General features: G+C 42.8%; 1 protein-coding gene across 2 annotated transcripts in view; it reads right to left on the bottom strand.

The window, feature by feature from the left end:
• The window catches only part of LOC139548934 (sortilin-related receptor-like), a 66,602-nt gene that overhangs the window by 44,750 nt on the left and 4,757 nt on the right, over nucleotides 1–17,095 (bottom strand). For both annotated transcript variants that reach the window (XM_071358905.1, XM_071358907.1), the window contains exons 2-6: nucleotides 10,082–10,198; nucleotides 9,138–9,272; nucleotides 4,567–4,728; nucleotides 3,912–3,979; nucleotides 2,779–2,959 (exon numbers count right to left, since the gene is read on the bottom strand). In XM_071358905.1, coding sequence (XP_071215006.1) covers nucleotides 2,779–2,959; nucleotides 3,912–3,979; nucleotides 4,567–4,728; nucleotides 9,138–9,272; nucleotides 10,082–10,198 — 663 coding nt within the window. The remainder of the gene's footprint in view (nucleotides 1–2,778; nucleotides 2,960–3,911; nucleotides 3,980–4,566; nucleotides 4,729–9,137; nucleotides 9,273–10,081; nucleotides 10,199–17,095) is intronic.

Here is a 17,095-nt window from a genome sequence, read left to right as displayed (position 1 = left end):
TTGCAGTTTTGCAAACAGGATGTATGTTTTGGAATATTTTTCTTCTGTACAGGTTGCCTTCTTTTCACTCTGCCAATTAGGTTAGTATTGTGGAGTAACTACAATGTTGTAGATCAAACCTCAGTTTTCTCCTACCACAGCCATTAAACTCTGTGTCATGACTCTCCTGGTTGAGGATCAAAGGCCTCAGATCAGCTTGGTAAATAGCTGACAACAACCAGACCCTCTTACCCACAGAAGAGGGGAAGGTGGGCCGGTTTTGACACTTTAACACTTGGTCGTAAATTAGGCAGGAGGAGAATCTCTCCCTTTGCTCCTCAGTATTTGGAAAGAAATGTGCTTTGTCTCCAGAAGACTTTTGCCACCAAAACCTTTTTGCCCAAAAAGTGACAAGTGGGAACATTATATCTAACATCTGAATGTTTGGAATGATCAGTGGGGACTTAAGATAGGAATGTGATTTTAGTCTTCTAATGAGATAATTGTTTTTCATATAAACTTCTGCCCAGTCAGTAGCCACGCCCCAAGTGAGCACAGACATCGTGTCGGCGTGATGGAACGACCCCTTTTTCCCTGAGGATAAAAAGCCTTGGTAACAAAATGTACAACAGACCCGAACATTGCCGGGTTGCTACTGGCATGTAAAGTGGTCGGGAGCTGAACCCTGAATAATCAACCTTGAGACCAGCAGACGTGAAGCGTGAGCTAAACTTTACAAACGGTTGGAAACTCAAAACGAGGTGAAGAAGATAAAAATGCATTAAAATCTCCAGTCTGCAGCTGGGCATGTAAAAGTGGTCCTAGAACTTTGACTAAAGACACGAGGTGGGAAAGAAGAAAAGCCAGGACAAGGACATTGAAGGACATTGCGACCTCTGATCAGATCCTTACACCGATCGAGCCATTCCCCATAGAAGGATCGATTGGTTTCAACAGAGAGACAACAAACAAGGACATCTACACATAAATACATTACATATCTTACCCAAACGGGTGGCAGTTCGTGTGCAAGGAATAGGATTAATGTGAGAACAGTCCAAGAATGTATCCACGATAAATGTCACTTTCTCCCTCTCTCTCTATTTTCCCCACCCCCTTCTCCATCTCTGTGTAACAAGCTGTCATATCTTGTCAGTCCACTAGGGACTTTTATTTCATGCAAGTGTGTACAGTCGTGGCCAAAAGTTGAGAGAATGACACAAGTATTAACTTTCACAAAGTCTGCTGCCTCAGTTTGTATGATGGAAATTTGCATATACTCCAGAATGTTATTAAGAGTGATAAGATGAATTGCAATTCATTGCAAAGTCCCTCTTTGCCATGCAAATGAACTGAATCCCCAAAAAACTTTTCCACTGCATTTCAGCCCTGCCACAAAAGGACCAGCTGACATCATGTCAGTGATTCTCTCATTAACACAGGTGTGAGTGTTGACGAGGACAAGGCTGGAGATCACTCTGTCATGCTGATTGAGTTTGAATAACAGACGGGAAGCTTCAAAAGGAGGGTGGTGCTTGGAATCATTGTTCTTCCTCTGTCAACCATGCTTACCTGCAAAGAAACACGTGGCGTTATCATTGCTTTGCACAAAAAGGGCTTCACAGGCAAGGATATTGCTGCCAGTAAGATTGCACCTAAATCAACCATTTAGTGGATCGTCAAGAACTTCAAGGAGAGCGGTTCAATTGTTGTGAAGAAGGCTTCAGGGCACCCAAGAAAGTCCAGCAAGGCCTCCCGGGTGGCGCAGTGGTCTAAGGCACTGCATCGTAGTGCTAGCTGTGCCACCAGAGATTCTGGGTTCGAGCCCAGGCTCTGTCGCAGCCGGCCGTGACCGGAAGGTCCATGGGGCACCGCCAGCGTCGTCCGGGTTATTACAAATTCTGACAAACTCCAAGCATTGATTATGCAAGAATGGGCTGCCATCAGTCAGGATGTGGCCCAGAAGTTAACTGACAGCATGCCAGGGCAGATTGCAGAGGTCTTGAAAAAAACACTGCAAATATTGACTCTTTGCATCAACTTCATGTAATTGTCAATAAAAGCCTTTGACACTTATGAAATACTTGTAATTATACTTCAGTATTCCATAGTAACATCTGACAAAAATATCTAAAGACACTGAAGCAGCAAACTGTGGAAATTAATATTTGTGTGATTCGGTATTACTATTTAGTTAGTTATTAAATAAACAATTAAATCAATTTGTGTAGTACTGAATAGTCAGAAAAGGCTGGGGTTCTTGCGGATTCAAGAAGCCTGCCACGTTCCAAATGAGACTGATATGAGGTAATGATTAATAAGTGACTGTTATCGATATATATCTGGAGTTTAATTCAGGAGATGGTAACTTGTTAAACAACTTCTTCCGTGGTGCCCAAAATTCCTAATGAGTTAATTGTTACATGACTCATTTAAATGGGGTAACAATTAAACATAGTTAGTGGATTAAATAAATAACAGTCATCAGATTAATGAAGGTCACGTCACGACATCTGTAACTGTTTTAAAGTCACCATTGGTGAAATCCCTGAGCGGTTTCCTTCCTCCCCGGCAACTGAGTTAGTAAGGACACCTGTATCTTTGTAGTGACTGGGTATATTGATACACAATCCAAAGAAGAATTAATAACTTCACCATGCCCAAAGGGATATTCAATGTCTTCTTTTTTATACATTTTTTACCCATCTACCAAAAGGTGCCCTTTGTTGCGAGGTATTGAAAAACCTCTCTGGTCTTAGTTGAATCAGTATAATTCCCCTGCAGGTCAACCTCACTTACTGCGGAAGTGGTGGCGAACATGTACTTGTCCCGGAGCTGGAAGTTGTCCACTCTCTCTAGGATGACTCGGCGGTTCTGCTCACTCTGGAAGAAGTCGGTGCTGCTGAGGATGCTGGACACCCCCTGGGGCTCGTGCCTCTGGACCAGCACCGTGGTGGGGGAGTCGTACGGCTCCACACCCCTGGAAAGATGCAGAAAACGGCCGTAAGTGGGACATAGGTAGGGCCAAAAGTTTTTCTTTGTTGACCACGTGAACTGAACTGGAAGAATTTATTGGCCAAGGGCTTTGGAGTTCTTCCCATTCGGATAACATGGTCTGGACGTCTAACCCTAGCTAACCCTCCACATCCACGCCTTTAAATCATTAACAAATTGGTCAAATCCTTCCAAAGCAGGGCTTTATCTTTTATGGATGGGGTTTGAAAGGAAAATATATATTTTTTATGTTTAAATGTGCCACTCGCCTGCCTAGGCCTACTTTACGTGGTGAGAGACACATGGCACTGAAAGTGTCGCAATCATCATCGTTATCAGATTGTTTTAGGCAAGTTTGTTGTTTTTGATGTGCTTGATAGACCTTTTCTCTGCAAACTCTGCGCATCTGGCACTCCAGGCAGGCTCAAGCAAACGTTCAAAGTATTTGAAAGATTTCAAACACTATTTGAACCCAGATCTGATTGATAGCAGGGTTCCAAATCCTTTAGGTGTTACCAGATTCATCAAGCCATTCACACATAGTGAGCCCCAAATAAAAATCTTGTAATCAGTCTCTCTCTTCCTCAGGGATCGTAGTTGCATTTTCTTTGCATTGTCATTCAATTACAAGGGCCAATCTAATCTATGTATTTAACTTGGAGAGGCAGGGGGTTAGCTGGCGAGCTGCATGCTTGGAAAGGAGACAGCAATCGGAAGACATTGTCTAGTGAGGGCCAGATGATGGAGGAGGCAGGCAGTCACAGGAAAACAGGAAGTAAACAGGAAATGAAGACACACACACACATCCCACCCATCCCTCTCACAGACCGATGCTTTAATGTTTTGCAGACAGTCTGGCACTCAACATCAACAATTGGTTATACTGATGACTGTACGTTCTGCCTCTCCTCACACAATCACAGAGGCATTGATCTTACCAGAAATAGGCCTTCACGTGCTCTTGGATCAACACCCACGTCTCTCCAAAATCGTCAGATTTCCATAGCTGCAAAAATAACAGAGGCGGGGGGTGGGGAGTAAATGTAGGTCAGGGGCTCATTTGCACATGTTGACTCCAGGCTGCATATAACTGGCAGAATGTTTGAGAGTTAACCGTTTTCCGTCATTTCTGTTAAGCTGAAACGTGAATAAGTAGTTAGGGAAAAATTCCACAAAATGTCCTCCGTATTGTTTTTCAGAGAGACAGTTTAGAATATGCAGCTGTGACATTTAATTACCATTTGCATTAAGAAATATTGGCTTTGTTTCTCTAGAACACTGTATTATAAACCAAATGCTGTGGGCTATAGTATGGTAATCCAGCATATGGAGTAGAGCCATTAGTCCACATAGACATCTAACCCCAAACAGAAATGGTGGCCACAGAGCTACAGGCAAAGCACTGATCATCATAATAGACACCTCCTGCACAAAGATCTCCATCATAAAAAGACTGTTGACCTCAAAGGACTTCCTGGTTACATAGAATTTATAAAACATGCTTACCTCTGCATGTTGTTAATCATCTACATTTCTGTCCGAGACCTTTTTTAAGAAGGTGAAGCAGCATTTCTATAGCAGTCAGTTGACTACCTGTTTGTTGGGGTGGGAGCTGTCATAGCCCAGGACCAGGTTGGCCCTCTTGCTGTGCAGCAGCAGATCTGTGGGCTTGAAGGGGATGGAGAACCCCTGGATGGTCTTGCAGAAGTCAAAGGAGTTCCAGAGGTAGCTGTTGGTGCTGTCTGCAAAGAGGTACTGGAACAAGAGAAGGACAAGACAGGCCAAGGTTAGGCTAAATACCCACTGAGGTCTGTTCATGAGTGTTACGGAATGTTAAGATAGAAATGTATTGTGAAGAATAGATAGGACATTCTTTCCTGTAGAACAGGGAATCATTCTCGCTCTATACATAGCATTTCTATTTGTACCTGCAACTTTCTAAACTGAATAAACCTGCTAAAACGTCAAGCCTGACTGATTTCAACAAATTAGAATAGTAAGAACCGGCCTAATATCTCACCTCCAAATATCTCTCGTCTAGCTATTTCAAAAGACTGTTTGCAAACACCCCCAAGAAATATTCAGAGATATTTAAATTGAAATGCCTAATTACAAATTCAGATTACGTAATTATACAGGAGCTAATCATCCCATTTTGTCGGTCCTTCCTTTGATCTATTTTTTTAACTGCCTTCCCAATAACTCCTATATTCTCAACAGCCTCCACTTGGAAACAGGACAAATACATTTTTACAAATTAGAAAAAAATAACAAAACAAGTATTCACCCCCTATGTTACGGCAAGCCTAAATAAGTTCAGGAGTAAAAATGTGCTGAACAAGTCATAAGTTGCATGGACTCACTCTGTGTGCAGTAATAATGTATAACATGATATTTGAATGACTACCTCATCTCTGTATTCCACACATACAGATCATTTTAAGGTCCCTCAGTCGATTAATGAATTTCAAACACAGATTCATACAAAAACACCAGAGAGGTTTTCCAATGCCTCGCAAAACCTATTGGAAGATGGGTAAAAAAAAGCAGACATTGAATATCCCTTTGAGCATGGTGAAGTTGTTAATTACACTTTGGATGGCGTATCAACACACCCAGTCACTACAAAGACAGGCATCCTTCCTAAGTCAGTTGCCAGAGAGAAAGGAAACCACTCATGGATTCCACCATGAGGCCAATGGTGACTTTACTGGCTGTGATAGGAGAAAACTGAGGATGGAACAACAACATTGTAGTTACTCCACAATACTAACCTAAATGACAAAGGAGGAAGCCTGTACAGAATACATTTTCCAAAAGATTGCATCCTGTTTGCAATAAGGCACTAAAGTAAAACTGCAAAACATGTGGCAAAGAAATTAACTTTATGTCCTAAATACAAAGCGTTATGTTTGGGGTAAATCTAACACAACACATCACTGAGTACCGGTCTTCATATTTTCAAGCATGGTGGTGGCTGCATAATGTTATGGGTATGCTTGCCATTAGCAAGGACTATAGATAATTTTTTAGGTTACAAATCAAATGAAAAGAGCAAAGCACAGGCAAAATTCTAGAGGAAAACCTGGTTCAGTCTGCTTTCCAGACACTGGAAGACAAATTCACCTTTCAGAAGGACAATAACCAAACACACAAGGCCAAATATATACTTGATTTGCTTACCAAGAGGACATTGCATGTTCATGAGTGGTCAAGTTACAGCTTTGACTTAAAATCGTCTTGAAAATACACTGCTCAAAAAAATAAAGGGAACACTAAAATACATCCTAGATCTGAATGAATGAAACATTCTTATTAAATGCTTTTTTCTTTACATAGTTGAATGTGCTGACTACAAAATCACACAAAAATTATCAATGGAAATCAAATTTATCAACCCATGGAGGTCTGGATTTGGAGTCACACTCAAAATTAAAGTGGAAAACCACACTACAGGCTGATCCAACTTTGATGTAATGTCCTTAAAACAAGTCAAAATGAGGCTCAGTAGTGTGTGTGGCCTCCACGTGCCTGTATGACCTCCCTACAACGCCTGGGCATGCTCCTGATGAGGTGGCGGATGGTCTCCTGAGGGATCTCCTCCCAGACCTGGACTAAAGCATCCGCCAACTCCTGGACAGTCTGTGGTGCAATGTGGCGTTGGTGGATGGAGCGAGACATGATGTCCCAGATGTGCTCAATTGGATTCAGGTCTGGGGAACGGGCGGGTCAGTCCATAGCAACAATGCCTTCCTCTTGCAGGAACTGCTGACACACTCCAGCCACATGAGGTCTAGCATTGTCTTGCATTAGAAAGAACTCAGGGCCAACCGCACCAGCATATGGTCTCACAAGGGGTCTGAGGATCTCATCTCGGTACCTAATGGCAGTCAGGCTACCTCTGGCGAGCACATGGAGGGCTGTGCGGCCCCACAAAGAAATGCCACCCCACACCATGACTGACCCACCGCCAAACCGGTCATGCTGGAGGATGTTGCAGGCAACAGAACGTTCTCCACGGCGTTTCCAGACTTTCACGTCTGTCACATGTGCGTGTGAACCTGCTTTCATCTGTGAAGAGCACAGGGCGCCAGTGGCGAATTTGCCAATCTTGGTATTCTCTGGCAAATGCCAAACGTCCTGCACGGTGTTGGGCTGTAAGCACAACCCCCACCTGTAGACGTCGGGCCCTCATACCACCCTCATGGAGTCTGTTTCTGACCGTTTGAGCAGACACATGCACATTAGTGGCCTGCTGGAGGTCATTTTGCAGGGCTCTGGCAGTGCTCCTCCTAATCCTCCTAGCACAAAGGCGGAGGTAGCGGTCCTGCTGCTGGGTTGTTGCCCTCCTACGGCCTCCTCCACGTCTCCTGATGTACTGGCCTGTCTCCTGGTAGCGCCTCCATGCTCTGGACACTACGCTGACAGACACAGCAAACCTTCTTGCCACAGCTCGCATTGATGTGCCATCCTGGATGAGCTGCACTACCTGAGCCACTTGTGTGGGTTGTAGACTCCGTCTCATGCTACCACTAGAGTGAAAGCACCGCCAGCATTCAAAAGTGACCAAAACATCAGCCAGGAAGCATAGGAACTGAGAAGTGGTCTGTGGTCACCACCTGCAGAATCACTCCTTTATTGGGGGTGTCTTGCTAATTGCCTATAATTTCCACCTTTTGTCTATTCCATTTGCACAACAGCATGTGAAATTTATTGTCAATCAGTGTTGCTTCCTAAGTGGACAGTTTGATTTCACAGAAGTGTGATTGACTTGGAGTTACATTGTGTTGTTTAAGTGTTCCCTTTATTTTTTTGAGCAGTGTATAACATTCAAAATGAGTGAATCTTTCTTTTAAATAAGCAGATCCATAACCAGTCAGACCTAAGTGGTATTATGGACAGAGAGGAACTGATCCTAGATCTGTACTCCTACTCTGAGAAGCTTGCTAAATACGGGCCCTGAATTCAAATGGGAAAGCCCACAGCTCAATGTGCAGATGAGAAGAAACCACTAACTTCCCATCGTAACCATCTCCATGATGTTGGGAACATGTTGCAGACTAAGAGGGTGGAATCCTCCGGCTGTTATCTGCTGTTATACCAGGCCTGCCTCGTTCACCTGTCTGCAGACTGATGGCCCAAGCCTGCAGGGCTCACAAGGCAGGCCACACGCGAATGCCTGCCTGCCTGCTAATGGAACAAACTGCGTTTACCATGCACCCTTACACCTTGCAATAACCTCCACTGGGCTGAGTGCCAGGGGGAACGGCTGGGGGCGGGGCCAGGGCTATGACTCACCGGCACACAATGAGACATAATCGAACACGGCACCGCACCAAACCTCAAGGCACTGCATCGAACAATCTCGAGCTCATGACTGATAACTACGCATGTACACAAGCACACACACACCCACTATACAGCTAAATCAACCCTAATAAACCACAAGCTCAATAATGTTATGCGCCTTGCGCTGGTTGTGCGGAGATGGGAGAACATACGAGAAAAAGCTATACACTCAAACTTTGAAAACATAATAAAACTCCTCTATCAGGGCAGTCTTCGATATAGAGAAAGATCTAAATACAGTATGTCTTATTATCATACTGTACACTGAGTAGATAAAACATGACATAGACTGACCAGGTGAATCCAGGTGGAAGCTATGATCCCTAATTGATGTCACTTGTTAAATCCACTTCAATCAGTGTAGATGAAGGAGATGAGACAGGTTAAATAAGGATTTTTAAGCCTTGAAACAATTGAGACATGGATTGTGTATATTCTGCCATTCAGAGGGTGAATGGGCAAGACAAAATATTTAAGTGCCTCTAAACGGGGTATGGTAGTAGGTGCCAGGCGCACCGGTTTGAGTGTGTCGAGAACTGCAACACTGCTGGGTTTTTCATGCTCAACAGTTTCCTGTGTGTATCAAGAATGGTCCACCACCCAAAGGACATCCAGCCAAATTGACAATTGTGGGAAGCATTGGAGACAACATGGGCCAGCATCCCTGTGGAACACTTTGGACACCTTGTAGAGTCCATATCCCGACGAATTGAGGCTGTTCTGAGGGCCAAAGGGGATGTGACTCAATATTATGAAGGTGTTCCTAATGCTTCGTACACTCAGTGTACGTACCTCTATGGTCTTCAGCCACTTACCCTCTTATTGTCAGCGGGGCTGTGGTAGAACTGGGAGATGACCTGCTTGTTCCCCTCTTTCTCAATCCCCCCACTCAGCTGAAACCTCTCTGAGATGGGGGAGAAGCTGGTTCCATAGTCGTAAGAGACGTACACCTACCATGTAACAGAGGAGAGAGGAACGAGATGAAAACATGGAAGTCACGGTACATGGTAAACAAATGAAATCCACTATCACTGTACTTGTTGTTGTGATGCTTTTTGGACAGGAAAAATGCTTTTTGATGAAGGACACATTTCTTGTAGAGGACAAAATAATTTTAGAATGGGTGTATTGGGAGGGAGGCCATTAACTGACTCATCAAAGCATTTAGGCAGTAGCTAGACTTTCCAGCTACAGACTTTATCTACGGAGAGAAACACAATACTTGGGAAAAAGCTTTATCCATGTTAAGTGACTAGAGAGTTTAGTGTTCCGTTCTGTTCCCTCCTGTCCTGCAGATTCTACCAAAGACAATACACGAGTGGTCAGAGCTCTCAGATTCCCGTCAGAATGCCAGAGACCAAGGAGCTCAGACCACAGAGAACAGCACAAAGACCACTGAATCCACAATGCTGGCTGGAAGTTATATCGAGGAGCGTACTGAACTGGGAGCGGAGAGAGACACAAAACTAACAATTCTTGTACAAATAAACTGTCATTCACCAGTGGTATCTCTCCGGTTTATTATCAACCACTTTTTTTTTTGCAAATGGCATTACATCTTAAGTTAAAAACAACATGCAGGCGTTAGGCTATGTAGTGGTGGATAGGTTCATGGATATGTTTGTTTCGTGCGATTGTGGATCACCATCCCACACAGAAGGTATGTTACTGTACTTACAGGAAATGTAGGCTACTACATTAGTGTACTCATGGGAAGTGTACTACTGTATGCGCAGGAAGTGTACTACTGTGTACTCACCGAGCTAGTCTTGGGACCTGCGGCTCCGACACTGTCTCTGGCCAACGCCACGATGACATTGCTCTTCTCCCCGGCCCAGTGCACCACCATCTGGTTATGGGAATCGTTCAGGTTGGCCTGCAAAGAAAAGAACAGTCTCTCAACTGACCTGTTGTATTTTTGTTCTGTTTGGTCAACTCAGAGTCCAATGAATGAAGCAACTATCTGATCAATTACAGAGGCTTTTATATCTGATAAACATCCTTGGACCATATCAAATGTGTTATGAAATGCTATTATCAGCTAGACATTGTAATGATTTTGCTGGGTTCGCAGCACCTGCTTAGCTGGTAGAAAGGTTGTGTGAAAGGTTGCTGTACCTTGCCTGGCTGTGTCCGGTGTATTGAACAGGGCTGTTGTGCTTTTCTTTATTCATCCTTCTAACCAGTTAAGCTCACTGGCGCACGTTACTACGGCAACGGACTTTGTGGTCTTATTGTTATGACCTTGTGAGGAGCACCTGGCTAAAGGCTCCTATCTGTGTGTGTGTGTGTGAGTGAGAGAAACAGTGAGCGAGAGAACAAGCAGTGAGCAGCTTTACCTCACATCGCCCACTTTCAGAGGCCTTCACTGTGTCCATTGAAACAACACAATGCTGCTACTAAGTACTTGTGGTAGATGTAGTAGTGTAAAAGGAGAAGGCACAGCTCAAACAAACACTAACGCTCCATTGGTGCAGCTCTGACATTAAGATCTGTGAAGTGCGAGTCCACAAAAAGTATGTCATTTTAATTCCCACTGCCTTTGCCTCTCTTCTGAGCGCTCCTCTCTCTCATTCTTAATTTATCATTCTTCAGGGGGCTGTGGCTCTTTAAAAAGCTTGGTTTTCTCCCTTTACTACAGTATTTCTACAGACTTGTACTGTTGACAACACAAAGACTGTAATTTCTGTCTAAATGATGAACAGACGTTCCTCTTTTTTCAGTGGTAACTTTACACCAACTATTGGTACTGCGGCTTGTAGACTTAGTAATGGAATGTGATTTCTGCCGCAAATTGCTACAAAACAGCCTACAAGAGTTTGTTGTGTGTGTGTATAAGCATGATTTCAGCAGGAACATTGTAATAAGGTAACTCATTCCATGTAATAACATTCTCATTCCCTGAGATCAGAGTTCCAAAATAGTAGAAGAACACTTCTACTAACTGGACTTCTCTAATAAGAAACGCTCATTCTGAACGTTTTAAAACATTTCACTATGGTGGGCCCTACTGAACACATCCCAGGAGGTCAGCTGAGTCAAAGGCAAGGCCGTCTTCAAGGCTGAGATGACTCTGCGGTAAATCTCAGAGCCTTTTAAGCCTCATTACCCGCAGACCATGTAAAGGGGTGCTGGTGTGGTCCTCCTGACACAGCTGAATCAGGAGAGTGATGGCACTGGTAAACTGCTGCAAATGGCATTGTGAGACACAATCTATTAATCTTACCGAGCTCGATAACAAATCAACCATTAACAGGTAATGACGTGAGCGTCACTCAAACCATCTCCAGCTACGTGAAGCATTGGACTATGCTTGGGGTTAGGGCCTCAAACTCACTGTTGTCCGTTTGGTCCCAAAAGTTCTGGCTACCATTCGCTAAATCTCATAATACAGCCTTTAGGGTAGATGGGACTGACTGTAACTGCCTTCTATTTAGATTTGTGATTAATTAATAATAGGTCTAATCATTGTGTTTTTAAAGTCTTTGTGTGTAGACATTTTGGGCTACCTCGAGCACAATGACATCTCCTATTGCCTGTGGTCTTGCAAGTGATTGACGTTATTACCAAAGACAGTACAGCATGAAGAGGCTATAACTGCTTCTCCAAAATAAATCCCTGATCACACTTGTAGGCGATGTCATGGCGACGTTGGCGAGCAAAGCTCATGCGTAGAAACACGTAATCGGGTTGAATGGTCGTCTCGTGACAAACTGCGCATGTGCAGGCCCTCAAATCAAAGGCACTCCTTCGATATAAAGTTGTTTTTGACGGAAATTAAAACGTGTCAGTTTGTCACTTTCATAAGGTTGGAGTAATAACATTTAGCTACTTAAGACATTGGCTTGGATCAAGGTTTTGCCTTTAGATTGAGAAAATTAACGAGTAAGGAAGACATTTTCACTTCTCTCATTGACTTCTCAAACCCCAAATACCAGCCTGGTCTGTTTGGTCTGTTTCGCAAGCGTTCCCGGAAGTCTCTGATGTCACAGAGGCCTTGAAGTAAATGTTGGGCCCGAAAATGTGCCTAACTTTGATAATAGCATCCTGTTTAACACTGCCAAATGATTTTAAGCATAGATAGTCATGATTGCTAGTATGATAGTTAGAGGATAGAAAGTTGCAAAGAAAGAAGTGACCCAGTACATACAAAGTGACCCAGTACATACATAGGCAACCAGCAGTCTTCACCAAGCAAGTCCCAGGGATTCTAACAATACAAATTCCTTTGCATTAGTGCATTGACGTAAGCTCTGGTATCACCAGACAAGCCCAAAATTATTCAACACCAAGTCAGGAAGAACGCAGGCCTATTTCTCCTTTATTTATTTACTTGTTTTTTATAGACTCGGCCAAACCTTGAAGGAAACCTTGAAGGATCAGTAAATTAATCTGTCCATAGGTCACGGCTCATGCTCCTTTTGCACTAACCGGACGAAGCTAGATTAATATCAGTTGCAAAACATCATCAGTATGGAAAAGGAAGTATGCAAACCATGCTTTACAAAAGCCAGGAGACGCTTTCGTTGTACCAAAAACAACATTCTCTCCTTTTCTCTTCTCATGTAACCTCCCTCATAACCTCCTGGTTGTGTTCAGTGGAGAGAAATTGATTTGAAACGAGTGAAACAGGGAGGTTGGCTAATACCTGAACTTGTCCAAGAAACACTCATTTTCGTATACCGCGGCAAAACGGTTTTGTGCCCTACTAAACGTGCCCCCTGGTGCTACTCCGTCAATCCGTCAATCCGTCAATCTGTTTCCTCAACAACAACAAGCAAAGAACAAAATCCAGTAAAACAGGGTGAGTATACATCTCCCCCATCATGTTCTCCTTCATTATTCAAGAGAGCATAATGAACCACTGCTGAAAGAGTATCACTGTTGGAGCGGCACTGGACCGCCGATGATAAATTTGCATTTTTAAACTACCAGCATGTATTTTTGACTGGATGCAGCACAATCGAGCCACTGTCCTCTGTGACAGTCATGCCACACATTATTTTTATTTTTTTATATATATATATATATATATATATATATATATATATATACACACTGGATGAAGGCCAACTAGCTGCGACAGGACCTGATATAAATGTGTTATAGGCTAGTTTTTTATCTCCCCATAGTGTAGTCTGGGCTCGGCTATGTTATATAAAAGGGCTGCCCTGCTCTGTGGAATCTATGAAGTGGGCTCCTTGACAGAGACTAGAGAGTCCTTCTTCACAAGGCTGAATGATAAGTGGGTTAACATGGCAGATCATGCTGAATGATCTGTAGCCAGCCAGCAAAACATTAGTGAGTGCCTGGCACATTCTTTTGGGGTAAAATGGGAGAAACAAGCTTGAAGTGAGACTTGAAGTGAATTTGGTGTGTGTGCGCGTACACATTCAACTATACTTGTGAGTACCAGAAGTATTCACAAGAATAGTAAACCAACACAAATTCAGAGAAGTGAGGAAATTTTGCAGATCCACAATTTTAGGCATAGGGGTTATGTTTAGGGTTCGAATTTGGGTTAGGGGTTAAGGTTAGGGTCAGGGAAAATAGGATATTGAATGGGAATCAATTGTTGGTCCAAAAAAAGTAAGATATATAGTACCAGTCAAAAGTTTGGATACACCTACTCATTCAAAGATATTCTTTATTTTACTATTTTCTACATTGTAGAATAATAGTGAAGAAATCTAAACTAATCAAAACACATATGGCATCATGTAGTAACCAAAATAAAATGTTATACAAATAAAAATATATTTTATATTTGAGAATCTACAAAGTAGCCACCCTTTGCCTTGACTACCGCTTTGCACACTCTTGGTATTCTCTCAACCATCTTCACGAGGTAGACACCTGGAATGCATTTCAATTAACAGGTGTGCCTTGTTAAAAGTAAATTTGTGGAATTTCTATCCAACTTAATGCGTTTGAGCCAATCAGTTGTAACAAGGTAGGGGTTGGGGTGGTGTACAGAAGATGGTATTTTACCAAATAGGGCTATGTCAATATTATGGCAAGAACAGCTCAAAAAAGCAAAGAGAAACAACAGTCCATCATTACTTTAAGACATGAAGGTCATTCAATTCAGAAAATTTCAAGAACTTTGAAAGTTTCTTCAAGTGCAGTCGCAAAATCCATCAAGCACTATGTTGAAACTGGCTCTCATGATGACCAGCCACAGGAAAGGAAGACCCAGAGTTACCTCTGCTGCAGAAGTTCATTAGAGTTAACTGCACCTCAGATTGCAGCCCAAATAAATGCTTCACAGTGTTCAAGTAACAGACACATCTCAACATCAAAATGTTCAGAGGAGACTGTTAATCAGGCCTTCGTGGTCAAATTGCTGCAAAGAAACCACTACTAAAGGACACCAATAAGAATAAGAGACTTGCTTGGTCCAAGAAACACGAGCAATGGACATTAGACCAGTGGAATGTCTAATGTCCATTTGTCTGATGAGTCCAAAATTGAGATTTTTGGTTCCAACTGCCGTGTCATTGTGAGACGCAGAGTAGGTGAATGGATGATCTCTGCATGTGTGGTTCCCACCGCGAAGCATGGAGGAGGTGTGATGGTGTGCATTCTGCAGCGATACGCTTAACCATCTGGTTTGCGCTTAGTGGAACTATAATTTGTTTTTCAACAGGCCAGTGACCCAAAACTCACCACCAGGCTGTGTAAGGGCTATTGACCAAGGAGAGTACTGATGGAGTGCAGCATCAGATGCCCTGGCCTCCACAATCACCAGACCTCAACCCAATTAAGATGGTTTGGGATGAGTTGGACCGCAGAGTGAACGGAAAGCAGCCAACAAGTGCTCAGCATACGTGGGAACTCCTTCAAGACTGTTGGAAAAGCATTCCTCATTAAACTGGTTGAGAGAATGCCAAGAGTATGAAAAGCTGTCATGAAGGCAAAGGGTGGCTACTTTGAAGAATCAAAAATATATTTTGATTTGTTTAACACTTTTTTGGTTACCACATGATTCCATATGTGTTATTTCATAGTTGTGATTTCTTCACTATTATTCTTTCTACAAATGTAGAAAACAGTAAAAACAAAAGAAAAACCCTGGAATGAGTAGGTGTGTCCAAACTTTGGACTGGTACTGTAGCTGTGTGTGTGTGGTATGTTCGTTCCTTGGGAGGTTAAGTTGGTTCAGCACAAACATTCATTCAGCTCCAGGTGATTTATAGTAGAGTTGAAGTCGGAAGTTTACATACATTTAGGTTGGAGTCATTAAAACTTGTTTTTCAACCACTCCACAAATGTCTTGATAACAAACTATAGTTTTGGCAAGTCGGTTAGGACATCTACTTTGTGCATGACACAAGTAATTTTTCCAACAATTGTTTACAGACAGATTATTTCACTTATAATTCACTGTATCACAATTCCACTGGGTCAGAAGTTTACATACACGAAGTTGACTGTGCCTTTAAACAGCTTGGAAAATTCCAGAAAATGATGTCATGGCTTTAGAAGCTTCTGATAGGATAATTGACATCATTTGAGTCAATTGGAGGTGTACCTGTGGATGTATTTCAAGGCCTACCTTCAAACCCACTGCCTCTTTGGGAAAATGGGAAAGAAAATCAGCCAAGACCTCAGAATAAAAATTGTAGACCTCCACAAGTCTGGTTCATCCTTGGGAGAAATTTCCAAACGCCTGAAGGTACCACGTTCATCTGTACAAACAATAGCACGCAAGTAAAAACACCATGAGACCACACAGCCGTCATACCGCTCAGGAAGGAGACGCGTTCTGTCTCCTAGAGATGAATGTACTTTGGTGCAAAAAGTGAAAATCAATCCCAGAACAGCAGCAAAAGGACCCTGTCTGGAGGAAACAGGTACAAAAGTATCTACATCCACAGTAAAACGAGTCCTATATCAACATAATCTGAAAGGCCGCTCAGCAAGGAAGAAGCCACTGCTCCAAAACCACCATAAAAAGCCAGACTACGGTTTGCAACTGCACATGGGAGCAAAGATAGTACTTTTTGGAGAAATGTCCTCTGGTCTGATGAAACAAAAATAGAACTGTTTGGTCAGAATGACCCTCATTATGTTTGGAGGGAAAAGTGAAACGCTTACAAGATGAAGAACACCATCCCAACCGTGAAGCACGGTGGTGACAGTTTCATGTTTTGGGGGTGCTTTGCTGCAGGAGAGACTGGTGCACTTCACAAAATAGATGGCATCATGAGGATGGACAATTATGTGGATATATTGAAGCAACATCTCAAGACATCAGTCAGGAAGTTCAGGCTTGGTCGCAAATGGGTCTTCCAAATGGACAATGACCCCAAGCATACTTCCGAAGTTGTGGCAAAATGGCTTAAGGACAACAAAGTCAAGGTATTGGAGTGGCCATCACAAAGCCCTGACCTCAATCCTATAGAAAATTTGTGGGTTGAACTGAAAAAGCGTGTGCGAGCAAGGAGGCCTACAAAGCTGACTCAGTTACACCAGCTATGTCAGGAGGAATGGGCCAAAATTGACCCAACTTATTGTGGGAAGCTTGTGGAAGGCTATCCTGAAACGTTTGACCCAAGTTAAACAATTTAAAGGCAATGCTACCAAATACTAATTGAGTGTATGTAAACTTCTGACCCACGGCGTATGTGTTGAAAGAAATAAAAGCTGAAATAAATAAATCTCTACTATTATTCTGACATTTCACATTCTTAAAAAAAAGTGGTGATCCTAACTGACCTAAGACAGGTAATTTTTACTCTGATTAAATGTCAGGAATTGTGAAAAACAG

This window comes from Salvelinus alpinus, chromosome 22 (genome assembly GCF_045679555.1).
Source record: "Salvelinus alpinus chromosome 22, SLU_Salpinus.1, whole genome shotgun sequence".
Lineage (NCBI taxonomy): Eukaryota > Metazoa > Chordata > Actinopteri > Salmoniformes > Salmonidae > Salvelinus > Salvelinus alpinus.
This window is presented reverse-complemented; position numbering and strand designations above follow the sequence as displayed.